This window comes from Peromyscus californicus, unplaced genomic scaffold (assembly GCF_007827085.1).
Source record: "Peromyscus californicus insignis strain IS unplaced genomic scaffold, ASM782708v3 Scaffold_6__1_contigs__length_162567912, whole genome shotgun sequence".
NCBI lineage: Eukaryota > Metazoa > Chordata > Mammalia > Rodentia > Cricetidae > Peromyscus > Peromyscus californicus.
The window spans coordinates 19,652,684-19,665,154 of NW_026294584.1; the positions used below are offsets into that span (position 1 = coordinate 19,652,684).

Here is a 12,471-nt window from a genome sequence, read left to right on the forward strand (position 1 = left end):
GTAATTTTATGTGATTTAGGAAGGCAAAGAAAGGGTATAATTTTTCCAAGATACAAAAGACAGGAGAAAAAGCACACAGGGCAAAAAGCCACAGGGAATGCTGAGCAGCGCAGCAACGTGAGTAATGTGTTCTCTGGCCGGCGCCGGGCCCTGGAAGGCCGCCTGCGGTCACCTCTCTAAGACACGAGGTGACAGTTGTGTTTATATGTCAGCAGCTTTGTTCAGACGTCAGTTTTAAACTTAGATCGAAATCACTCGCCATCAATCATAAAAAGTGACAGAAGTTAAACCTAAAGGTCACCAAAGAATTAAAGGTCACAGAGAATTAAAGAATCTCAATAAGTTCAAAATATTGCATAGAGATACAAAGAAGACAAGCACTGTAGATAAACAGCAATATTATACATCTCTTACACATAAGCGTGTCAAACCACTTACATTTTTTAGCATTCAAATTCAAAACGTGTTTGCAACTGTCATAGAACAAATTTAATCAATAAAAAAAATTTAAGGTAGTTTTTTTTTAAAAACAAACAAACAAACTTCGAATGTTGATACATTTATTTTTAAGGCTGTGGGCAAAATACTGTCTTCCCTCAGAAACACTCCTTGTCTGCTGAGCTCTGTCATCTGAATTTGTAGAACACTGGGTCACAGCAGAACACAGCTTCATCCGCACTCACTCTTTTACTGTAGTCCTTTCCCTCAAAGTGAGCCGGGGGCAGCGCATTCCACTCACCCCACACTGGCTTCCTAGTGTATGCTGAGTTCACAGCCTCCTGCTTGTCCAAGAGTTTCATCTGGACCACCCATGAGCTAATTCAGCCTCAGCGACTAATCAAGTGTAGAGTACAAAGGTGGTGGGACTCTTTCTTAAGTGGATGTACCATCATCTAATTTACCAAATCCTTAAAAACAAGCAAGTCCACACAGTTGACAAAGAAAACCGAGGATTTAGTCCCAACAGCAGTTCAGGTTCTAGTCAGATGTTATGTCCAGACACATGACTCCTAATTACATTTGCAAAATCAAAATTTAAAAAAAGAAATAAAAAACTCACCAGTGAAATTTTGCACCAGTCAATGTAAAACTGAGTTCGAAACTTTTTATCGCACGTAATCACAGGCTCCATTTCTTGACTGCATCTCAACTGATTCTGTGGATTTTCAACTTCTCGTAAACAAGAAGAAAATGCAACATCGGCACCAACCATGACATAAACGCTGCAAAAATGTGAAACTCTCAAGTTATCCTTTAAGAAAATTGAAAACACTGAAAAAAAAAAAAACCCAAAAAACAATTTACCCCTGAAAACAAGACTTATCCTTTTGAATTGAGGGATTAACCAGAACCATCTCTGAGGTGGGAGTTAGGCTTTCAAAGCAGTGGTTCATGGAGGGCCTCCTGCTGTCCATTCCTTTATTCAATCAATATTTACCGAGTGCTTAGGTGTACCCAGGACTCTTTCCATCCTATGTGAATGTCTAGAAGTTATATTTCATCCTTTGTATTGCATTCAAACCAGCTACGTGCTATATACCCTGATTATTATATTTGGTCGACTACTTACAGAAAAATTTGTTAAGAACATAACCCTATCACTAAAATAATAGTTGTAAGTAATGGCTCTTCATTTGATTTCATCATAATGCAATTATGACATTACCCCTGTGAGCAGCCACGCTCTCTTTCGACTTCATTATTCAACTGGACATTTCTGTCAGTGTTTTGAGCACACAGTCCCCTCTGCTAAGAAGTTCACCTAAGAGAAAACTGTTGTTTGGGCACCAAAGGAGGCAAACATGTTTTCTTGAAGAATGCCCTTAGAATTATGAGGAAAAAAGTCCACCGAATGGAGAAACAGATTTCACAATAAAACAGACACAGTGGCAGCTGTGACAGGGACAGTCTCAGATAGGGATCTTATAAACTTTCCAAAGAAAAGGAGAAAACAGAAAAGATTCGCTAAAGGACTATAATTTCTTTTCTTAAAAGGTAAGAATTAGCTATTTATAAAATCTGATAAGGCTACCAAGGCTCCAACTGTCTTTGGGAAAACAACAACAACAACAACAACAACAAACCTGATCTCAAGACTCATAAAGTTCAAGAAAACTAAAAAAGAAAATTTTGAGTAAACAAAACAGATTTGGAAGAGGAACAGTGAAGGTTTGCAAATGTACTCAAAGCTACAACATAAAGAGATAGTGTGTACGACATGGAGTTAGACATACAAATCAATAAAATAGAACCAAAAATCTAGAAATCAACTCTCATATTTAGTAAATGGATTGTTGTTACAAGAAAGTCTGATGGAGGATGAATAATATTTACAATAAATGGTCTTAGAACAATTAGGTATCCACATGAAAATGAAGAAAATTTTAAGTCTTACCACCACTGTCTCATGCCATAAAAACCAAGTTAACTCAAAACTGATCAAAAAAGACTTCTGGTTTTGGATCTAGCTAGCACAGGAGGAGATTGGCAATCACCACAATACTCTACCATAAAAAAACCAAAAAATAAACAAACTGAAAAAAAGAACAATTTTTAGGCCCACAAGATAAACAGGGCCATAGAGAAAACTGATGCTTCGGGACTTGGAGAGGCCAACAGATGATACAGAGACTCAAAACCTCCTGGAAAAGAAGTTTGCAAGCCCGAGGGGCCCGTGAGGTGGTGGAAGAGGAAACCTTAGCTGCAGTTATAGAGCTGCTGGAGGGTCAGTGTAGAGAAACCTGAGAGTCACAAACTCCAGGGCAGTCTGGCCATCAAGGACCCCACATTTATGTGCGCTCTCACGAGCAGACCTGGGTCCACGTCTTCGGGAAACACAATGTGTTTGTGCTGTTGGCAAAAAAGAGGGCAAGGAACAATTCCGTTCTTAAAAAGGTCTGCCTTCAGGAGGAACAGTGCAGAGCCTCAACCGCTGGGATTAATGGAGGAGCCCAGCAGACCCGAGAGGGGAAAACTCAACTCCACCTGCTGTAGCAACCACTCAACTCCACGATGCTCTCAGCTCCAAGGCACAGGCTCACTGAAAACTGAGATCTATTCACAAAGCTGGAGAAACCTCCTCTAGTCCCACATCTTAACTACTTCTTAACTTACAGCAGTTCCTTTTACTCAGTATCAGTACAAACATCACAGCTTGAAGAAAACTGAACAGAGTCTGAACCAGACCCAGCAACACTGGTCTACATAATGTGAGTTAAACAAACAAACAAACAATAACCAAAAAAAAAAAAAAACCCTCAAAGAACAATCTTAAAATGTTTTGAGATAACGATAAAGAATGCCATAATTTTTCCAAATTTTGGGGGCCATAGCCAAGGCAGTCAGTTCTTAGAGGGAAATGTATAGAGCTGAATGCATATATTAGAAAAGAGAAAGATTTAAAATCAGTCACGTAAACTTCCACTTTAGGAAACAAAAGCAAAACAAAACAAGTAGGCAAATTAAACCTGAAGTACACAAATAAAAAGCAACAATAAAAATCAGAGAAGAAATGAATGAGTTGGAAACAAGACTGAAGAGGAAAATCAAGGAAATGAAAAGGAAATTCTTTTAGAAAATGACAAACAGGCAAATGGGGGTATACAAGTTGTTAATATCAAAAATAAATAGTACATGTTATAAGAGAGTTCACGGCACAATAAATCAAGGGATACCACGATCATCTCCATACGCAAAATTTGATTGTGCAGAGGAATAATTATGGGGAGATCTGTCTCACCTAACTAGGAGAAAGGGAACAAGTGGGGGGATCAGTAACCAGCCCTCAGTGTGGGGACAGCAGACTCACAGACTGCAGTCAGACTTCCCCACACTTTCAAGGGAACAATGCTAGTTTCCTGCAATGTCATTCAGAATATGAAAGCCAAGAGAGCATTTTCTAGATGGTGCCAATAAGCTAGCATTTGCAAGGAGAGGCAGGGGAACCAGGAGTCTGAGGCTAGTCGCACTCACCACACAGTGAGTTTCAGAGTAGATGTAAAAACCCAAACAAAAGCCGGGCAGTGGTGGCGCACGCCTTTAATCCCAGCACTCGGGAGGCAGAGCCAGGCGGATCTCTGTGAGTTCGAGGCCAGCCTGGACTACCAAGTGAGTCCCAGGAAAGGCACAAAGCTACACAGAGAAACCCTGTCTCGAAAAACCAAAAAAAAAAAAAAAAAACCCAAACAAAATGAAGAAAAAAAAAAAAGAAAGAAAAAACCCAGCAAATTGAATCTAACAATGTACAAATAAGATTATAAAAGGTGACCATGTAGAATTTATCCCAGCAACGAAAATAAATTAAAAATAAATTAATTTATCACATCAGTGAATTGCACAGGGAATCATCTTATTAATAGACTAAGAAATACCATTTAACAAAATCAAACATTCATGAATGATAAAAGAATGGAGGGAACTTCCTAATCTCAATATGGATCATCTTTTTTGTTTTTGTTTTGTTTTGTTTTAACTTTGAAAGTTTTTTTTTCTTTATTAAGAAATTTTCTACTCACTCTACATACCACTCACAGATACTACCTCCTCCCTCCTCCCATCTCCCAGCCCTCCCTCCCAAGCCACCCCACATCCCTACATGCCCCAAATCAAGATCTCCCATGGGGGGTCAGTAGAGCCCGGCACACTGAGCCTAGGCAGGTCCAAGCCCCTTCCCACTGTACCAAGGCTGCGCAAGGTGCCACACCACAGGCACCGGATTCCCAAGAGCCTGCCCATACACCAGATACGGATCCCGGTCCCTCTGCCTGGGTGTTCCCCAAACAACCATCTTCTGTATCCAGAGGGCCTAGCTCTCAGGAACCCACAAGGATGACCCCACTTTGGACTGCTGGCAGTGGTCCAGAGGGTGCCTGGACTGGTCTACTCTGGTGACCGGTCTAGTGAATACCCTAACTGTCATCATAAAGCCTTTGTTCAGTGACTGATTGAGGCAGATGCAGAGATCCACAGCCAGGCGCCAGGCTGAGCTCTGGGAATCCAATGGATGAGAGAGAGGAGGGATTCTGCAGGCAAGGGACATCGAGATCATGACGGGAAGAAGTGCAGAGATAACCAGTTACACTACTGGAGGCCCATGAACTGTAGACTAGTGGATCATCTTTTAGAATCAAAACCAGCTAATGATTAATAGAAAAAAATACTCAAAAGATTTCCCATGTCAATACTGTACTGGAAGTTCTAACTAATGTAGTCAAAGAGGAAAAAGAAATACAAGGTATGCCAATTTGGAAGAAATAAAAACATCTGTTCACAGATGACAAGATCCAAAATAATGCACAAATGCCTCTCAGAACATTCATTAGTTTACAGAATACAGCAGAACACACAGGCGAATGCACTGAAAACTGTTTCCCTATGTACCAGCACAGATGGATCTTGAAACAAAAGCACATCCCCTTGACATTAGAACCTAACAAAAATAAACTAAACAAATCTTTAAAAGTACATTCAAACTATATATGAGAAAAACAAAATCTGGTGAAAGAAATAAGAAAACAAAATTAATGGAGCGCAATTTTGTTTACCAATAGGAAGACTCAGTATTGTGAAAATGATAGTTCTTTCCAAATTAATTCATAATCTCAACGAAATGCCAATCAAAAGCCAAGTGATTTGTTTTGTGAATATTGACAAACTGGTTCTAAGTCTTACAGAGAAACAAGAGACTCAGAACATCAAACATAATATTGAAAGGGAAGAGCAAAGGTGGAGGACTGAACTAACCCACCCCAAGACTTCCAATGAAGCAAAGCAATCAAAACAATGCAGTTGTAGTGAAGGGCCAGACAAGGAAGTGGAGCCAAGGAGAGCCGAAGAAGAGACCTCTGCAAGTTACCTAGAGAAGACCTGTATAACTTACAGTTCACTGACCTGTAATGAGGAACACATACACTAACATCAGTCTTCTCAACAGATGGTGCTGGAACAATCATGTATACATAAAAAAAAAAAACTACAATTGAGTCTTCATATATACCTTGTAATTGTCACAAGCGTTACCTCCAAATCAGTCACAAACCTAAGTACAAACTGCAAAACTACACAATTCTAAGAAAGTAACATGGAGAAACACTAGATGACTTTCTAGAACAAAACACAAAGGGTATAATTCATGAAATAAAGGAATTGATAAAACAGACAAATTTAAATTTTCTCCCCTAGTAAACAAACTTTCAAGGAAACTGTCCAGAGCCTGGGTGGAAACATATGTCATAAAAGCTGCTATCAAACATAAACCAATAATAAGATGAAACTGACTTAAAATTTGTCTCCCAGGGTTGGGGGAGATGGCTCACTTGGCAGAGTGTTTGCCTAGCATGCACAAAATCCTGGGTTCAGTCTCCAGCACCTTATAAACTGGGCATGGCAGTATACATCTGTAATCCCCGAATCCAGGCAGTGGAGACGAGCAGATCAGGAATCCAAAACCATTCCCAGCTAATGAGTGCAAGACCAGTTTGAGACTATCTCAAAAAAAATTTTTTTAATGTAAATAAATAAATAAAATTAATTTCAAAAGAAGAAAAACTTGAATAGATAATTTAGCAAGGAAAATATACAGAGAGCAAATAAATATGAAAAGGTGTCCCATATCACATATTATTGGGGAAAAACTGACTACAGCAGCATTGAGAGACCAGAAATAAACTCTGGAACACAAGGAGAAGCTGGAACTTTCCTGAATGAAGTAACACAGTGTGGCACAGCCAATATGAAGACAGCCTTAAGCATATTTTACCTAATGGCCCAGCTACTAACAAAAGGATCCAGCACTTAGACCTACACAAAAAAACACTTTTTAAATAAAGAATAAAGAATCTTTATTTATAATTGCCAAGGACAGAAGCAACCTGTATATCTTTCAGTGGGAGGAATGGTTAACTGTGGTACATCCAGAAAAATGAAATATTATTCAGCGCGCACACACACACACACACACACACACACACACACACACACACACACACGAATGAGCTATTAAGCAAAAGAAACTTAAGTGCATGTTACTAAATGAAAGAATATAAAAAGGGTACATGCAGTACTAGACCAACTATATGAACTGTATGGCATTCCAGATAACGAAAACTCTGGGGAGACTAAAAAGATAGCTGCTAGAGGGCAGAGACAAAAGAAAGATGAAGAGATGAACACAGATGATTTTCAGGGCAGTGAAACCACTCAGTGTGATACACCATACAGTGATTAGATGCCATAGGCAATTTGTCCAAATCCATACAATGTATACCACCAACAATGAACCTCCATGGAAGCAATGGACTGTGGCTGATGATACATCAGTCTTGTCCATCAACAGGAACAACTCGACCACTTTGGCAAAAGATGATGGTAACTGGAGGAGCTACAGGTGTGTGGGAACAATGGCATACACAGCATCTGTGTTCTTTCTCTTTGTTTCTATGAAGTTAAAATTCTCTAGAAGTAGTTTATTTAAAAATGCATACGGTGACTTAAATGCAAGAATTACAGCTATTAACCCTAAGAAGAAAATTGGAATAAATCCTTGTGGCCTTGGATTCGGCAATGGCTTTTTTAGCTTTGACATCAAAAGCTCCAGCAGTGACAGAAAAAACTAGATAAGCTGAGCTTTATCAAAATTAAAACATTTCATGCTTCAAAGAGCAACAACAAGAAAGTCAAGATAAGTTACAAAGGGGGGTATTTACAAATTGCATGTCTGATAAGTCACTTACATCCAGAGTATGTAAAGGAATCTCACATCTTAAAAAGACAAACAACCCAGTTAAAAAATGGTCAAGGATCTGAAGAGCCATATCTCCAAAGAAAATTTGAAAAAGAATTGTTTTGTTGCTTTGCACGTAAAAAGTATATGGAAAGAGACTCAACATCATTGGCCCCTAGTGAGAGAGACATCAAATCCACAGGAGATACTGCTGAATTCCTGCTAAAATGATGATAATCAGAAAGCAAGATGAAAGCTGGTGCTAGGAAGAATGCAGAAGAATCAAATCCCTCCTAGTCTGCTGCTGGGAATGTGAAATGGCTCAAGGCTTCGGGAAGACAGCTTAACAGTTCCTCCAAAGGTTACATACAGGGTCACCAGATGACTCAGGAATGCTATTCCCATGGATATGCCTAGGAGAAATGAAAGTAGATCTCTGCAAAATGTATAGCTGGATTTCACAGCAGTAGTATTTCTAATAGTAAAAAACGTGAAAATAATCCAAAGGCTTGTCAACTTATGAGCAAACAAATGACCACAGCCACAGAATATTGTCTTACTCACTAATAAGACACAACGAAATATTTTTCTACAATGGATAAAACTTGAAACCAATATATTAAACGATGAAAAAGCCAATCACAACAACCACATACTGCACCATTTCATTTATGTGGAACGCACAAGGAAAGGTAAATGCAAAGAAATGGCCAAGTAAGCTAGAGTTTGCCAAGAACTAAGGTTGTTGGTGGCGACCACTGATGTGGACAGGGGTGGGAGTGGAGAACTCCAAGATGATAAAATTTACCTAAATATTATGTAATGGTTACCCATTCTGAATGGGTTAACTGTGTGATATGTGAATTCTACCTTAATAAAGATGTTATTTACTTAATTTTTGAGACAGATAGGATCTCATTGTTATAATCTGGACTTACTATAAACTCACTATGTGGCCCAGATTGGCTAAAAACTCACAGCAATCCTCCTGCCTTGACCACCCAAGTAGCAAGGTTATAGACACGAGCCACCACTCCTGGATTAATGCTATTGTATTTTAATGTGAAATAAACCAAAACATGATATGAAAACTCAAAACTGTGTCAATGAAAGCATGATGTCATGGCCACATTTGAGATGACAACTGTCTGCACACGGCTATACAAATCTATTTTTTTATATCAATTTTCATCAGGACTGAAGTTTCACAGAAGAGACAAGTTAAAAACACCAACTGTATGCCTTTGGGGGAATAAAAAATAAAGAATGCACTAAGTTAAAGATCAAAGGAAAATTCAGAACAAAAGTAGATGTAAGAAATCACTGGAAAAGTCAAGTGTTCCGTGATATATTATGTTTATGAATCACTGCCTTCCTGCTTCACACAAACCAATCTCCATCCTCTTATTAACTGCCTGCCCAACACCATACATTTTTTTTCTTGATAACTGCAAAGTATTTTCATAAACAGAGACAAATGGATGTGTTTCTCACAACTGCTAAGAGCCCTCTTGCTCAAACATGACAGTGATTTGCATTTACAATTAGTAAGATTTTAGATTAATTCAGCTGAAGTTAATATAAATAAGCATAAGAAGTTTTGGTACTTTGAAATGTGTTTTTCTCTTAAATTATAAAAGCAATATAAAAACATTATAGAAAACTTGGAATATAAAAAAAGAACTCATTTATATTACCAAGATAACTATTTTCATTTTCCAATGTACCTTGCAGAATATTTTTCAAATGCATATATTTTAACCTAATTGCAATCATCTCTAAAATTTAATTTTGTATCCTGCTTCTGCACTTAATGTGTCATAAGCATTTTCCATATTGTAGTCTTTGTAATTATGGTTTTATGGCAATGTAATTTTTTAAGTGCACATGATTTATTCAGCAATTATTTCAGAGTTGGACATGCAGTTGCTTCTAATTTTTTGATGTTATAAATAAGATCGTAAAACCTATCTCTGTGTATTTTCCTTACTGTTGCTGTCTTAAAAGACATGCCTAGAAGTGGAAACATTTTTATGGCAGTTGCCACTGTGCCAAGTTACTTTCATCTCTACTAGGATGATCCATAAACTCCTCAAACTTGATATGTTCTGAACTGAGCTCATCTTGACCCCACCCCACCTCCACCTGTTCCTCCTTCTATCTCCTTCTCCTAGTGATTGGCAACCCCAGATGCTCAAGTCATGAACTCCAGCGCCATCATCTTTGACTCGGCTCCTTCTCTCACAGCTCAATCCATCATCAGTTGCTGACAGTTGCCCTGAAATAACTCGCAAACACAAGTGTCACTCGGTCCCATCTCACTGATACCATTTTAGTCAGAGCCACAAACACCCTACATGGGGGCAAAGCAACAGTCCTGTAAATGCTCTTAAACCTGATCTTTGCCACTGTCCTCTGGAAGCCTACTTGCTGAGTGAATAAATGAGCAGATGAATAGCATTTATCAGTTAAAAACACAAACAGAATACAAATGCCATGATGAGTAGTCGTAGACAGTGGACTTGTCTCCTAGGTCAAAAGGTGTATTTGTTGCTTCTTTTGTAAAATAAGCAACTTTGGACACATTGGCTCTTTCTAATATATAATTTTATATGAGACCATACTTAATACCAACTCGATGCTGTACATGAACAAATTATGTCTCACATGGTGTTTTCATTTTATGTATCTTTTGGATATACATTTAAAAAATTCTTATCAATTAAAATGAAGATAACTGTTATCTTGAACCCAACCATATGTTTTCAAATGTGTCTAAACAGTTGAGATGGGCACATATCGTCAGGACAAAGCTCTAGGGCAGTGGTTCTCAATCTCCCTAACGCTGCAACCCTTTAATACAGTGCCTCATGTTGTGGTGACCCCCAATCATAAAACTATTTCACTGTTACTTCATAACTGTGATTTTGCTAGTGTTATGAATCATAATGAAAATATCTGATATGCAAGACATCTGATACGTGACCCCAATGGGGGTCATGACTCACAGGTTGAGAACCGCTACTCTAGATGACTATAAAGTATTGTGCTTCAAAATGCCAGGAGCTTTTGTACTCTGGATAAAACTCCTTATAAACAGTTTTATTACAAATTTGAACACCTCAATTTCCCTTGAGGTAGAATGTGCTTGTTGAGGCATTTAAACATTTGATGTGAGGAATCAACAGACAGGAAAATAACTGTATTCAAAACAGCAAGACAGTGATTACGATGAGTACATATTTTCCATAATAGTCCTACTCATGGGATACATTTGACTCCTGATCTTGTGCCCAGAAGAAACACAAACCAACTTGAGAATATATCCATGCATGTTACATGTCACCCAGGAATGTGAGCTCCCCAGAGAGGCAGCACCGTCTTCTGAGGTGCCTCTCACCCCACTTCTTTTTCTGTATGCAATTGCAATTAACTAAAAAAAAAAAGATGTAAAATTAAAGATTTACAAAACTGTTTATAAGATATATAACCAAATGACTAAGTAAAGCCCAGAAATCAAAATTATAACAGGATTAATAATTACATTTTAATCTAGAGCTTTGAGTTTGTAGTGAACTTCTTCATATTAAAAATAGAAAAAGAAAAAAAACAGTTAAAAATATATTATCTTCTTAATAATAAAAAGAAGGGTATGGTTAGTTCTCAGAGACCTGAAGACAGGATTATTGTAAATTCTGTGAGAATTGGTATAAATTAAAGGGTGACTGAGGGAGGAGTAGAGATGCTGTGTGGATTTACGATGGCCCACGTTTCATGGATGATGCCCTTGAGCCATCTAAAATCTGCAAATCTATAAACACTCCTTCATTCTGTCTCATTTTACTCTACACTGTATGTGATAAGCCTAACACAGAAGCTTTCCTATCAACCATTTTCTGCAAAGATCCCTTTGCTTCAGGATAACACCTACCCAACTTCCATAGAACATAATGCCTTTCATGGTTCAGCCTTTGGAAGCTTCATAACTATCACAATGTTGGGGAAGTACAGACATGTGAAATCCTGGGGCTCACTGTCCACCCAGCCCAGTCTAATCAGCAAGCCTCATGCCAGTGTGACCCTGTCTCAAAGGAAGCAGGTGAACGGCTCCTAAGGAATAACCACCTTGGGCTCACACACTCTCTCTCTTTCTCTCTCACCAAGAAGGGAAAAGATGAGGATAATTTCAGAGCTGAGCACCCTGGCCCAGCATCATGACTTTCCATCACCACAGTATCTGGCAGCCACTGACTTACATTCTCTTCCTCACTTCTCACTGAGGCTTCTGACATAGGCAAAACCCAGCCAGTTAGAAAGAGTATTTTATGAAATGACCCAGAGAATAAATGAAGACAGTTTCTCTGCCACTGATTGAGGCTAGATCTGCACGCTTTGGTCACCAGAGGAAATAGGTTTGACAATCTCTTATGAAAAGTGAGTATATTCTTTAATCCTCACACCCCATCATTCCCTTCATAGTCACTATTTACACCACATCACTCACCCGGGGTTGGCAGCTACAATATGCCTAGCCTGAAATATGACCCTGCTCTTCTTCCCCCAGCTTTAGCCCAGGCTAAATACATCTAGGAGTCCTTAGCCTTTGGATCTCTGTCAGGAGCAAAAGCAACACCAAGTCCATGCACAGTTGCTTTGGGGTTATGAATCTGGCAAGTGAAAATTATTCTTTTCAGAGGGCTCAGCTTTCCTTTGCAGAAGCTTACTCACTTTGAAGTAAATCTTTATAATTG

General features: G+C 38.7%; 1 protein-coding gene across 6 annotated transcripts in view; it reads right to left on the minus strand.

Annotated features, from left to right (window-relative positions):
- Sgce (sarcoglycan epsilon) overlaps window positions 1–12,471 on the minus strand; it is a 71,269-nt gene that overhangs the window by 18,183 nt on the left and 40,615 nt on the right. For all 6 annotated transcript variants that reach the window (XM_052719202.1, XM_052719199.1, XM_052719200.1 and 3 more), the window contains one exon: window positions 1,061–1,223. In XM_052719202.1, coding sequence (XP_052575162.1) covers window positions 1,061–1,223 — 163 coding nt within the window. The remainder of the gene's footprint in view (window positions 1–1,060; window positions 1,224–12,471) is intronic.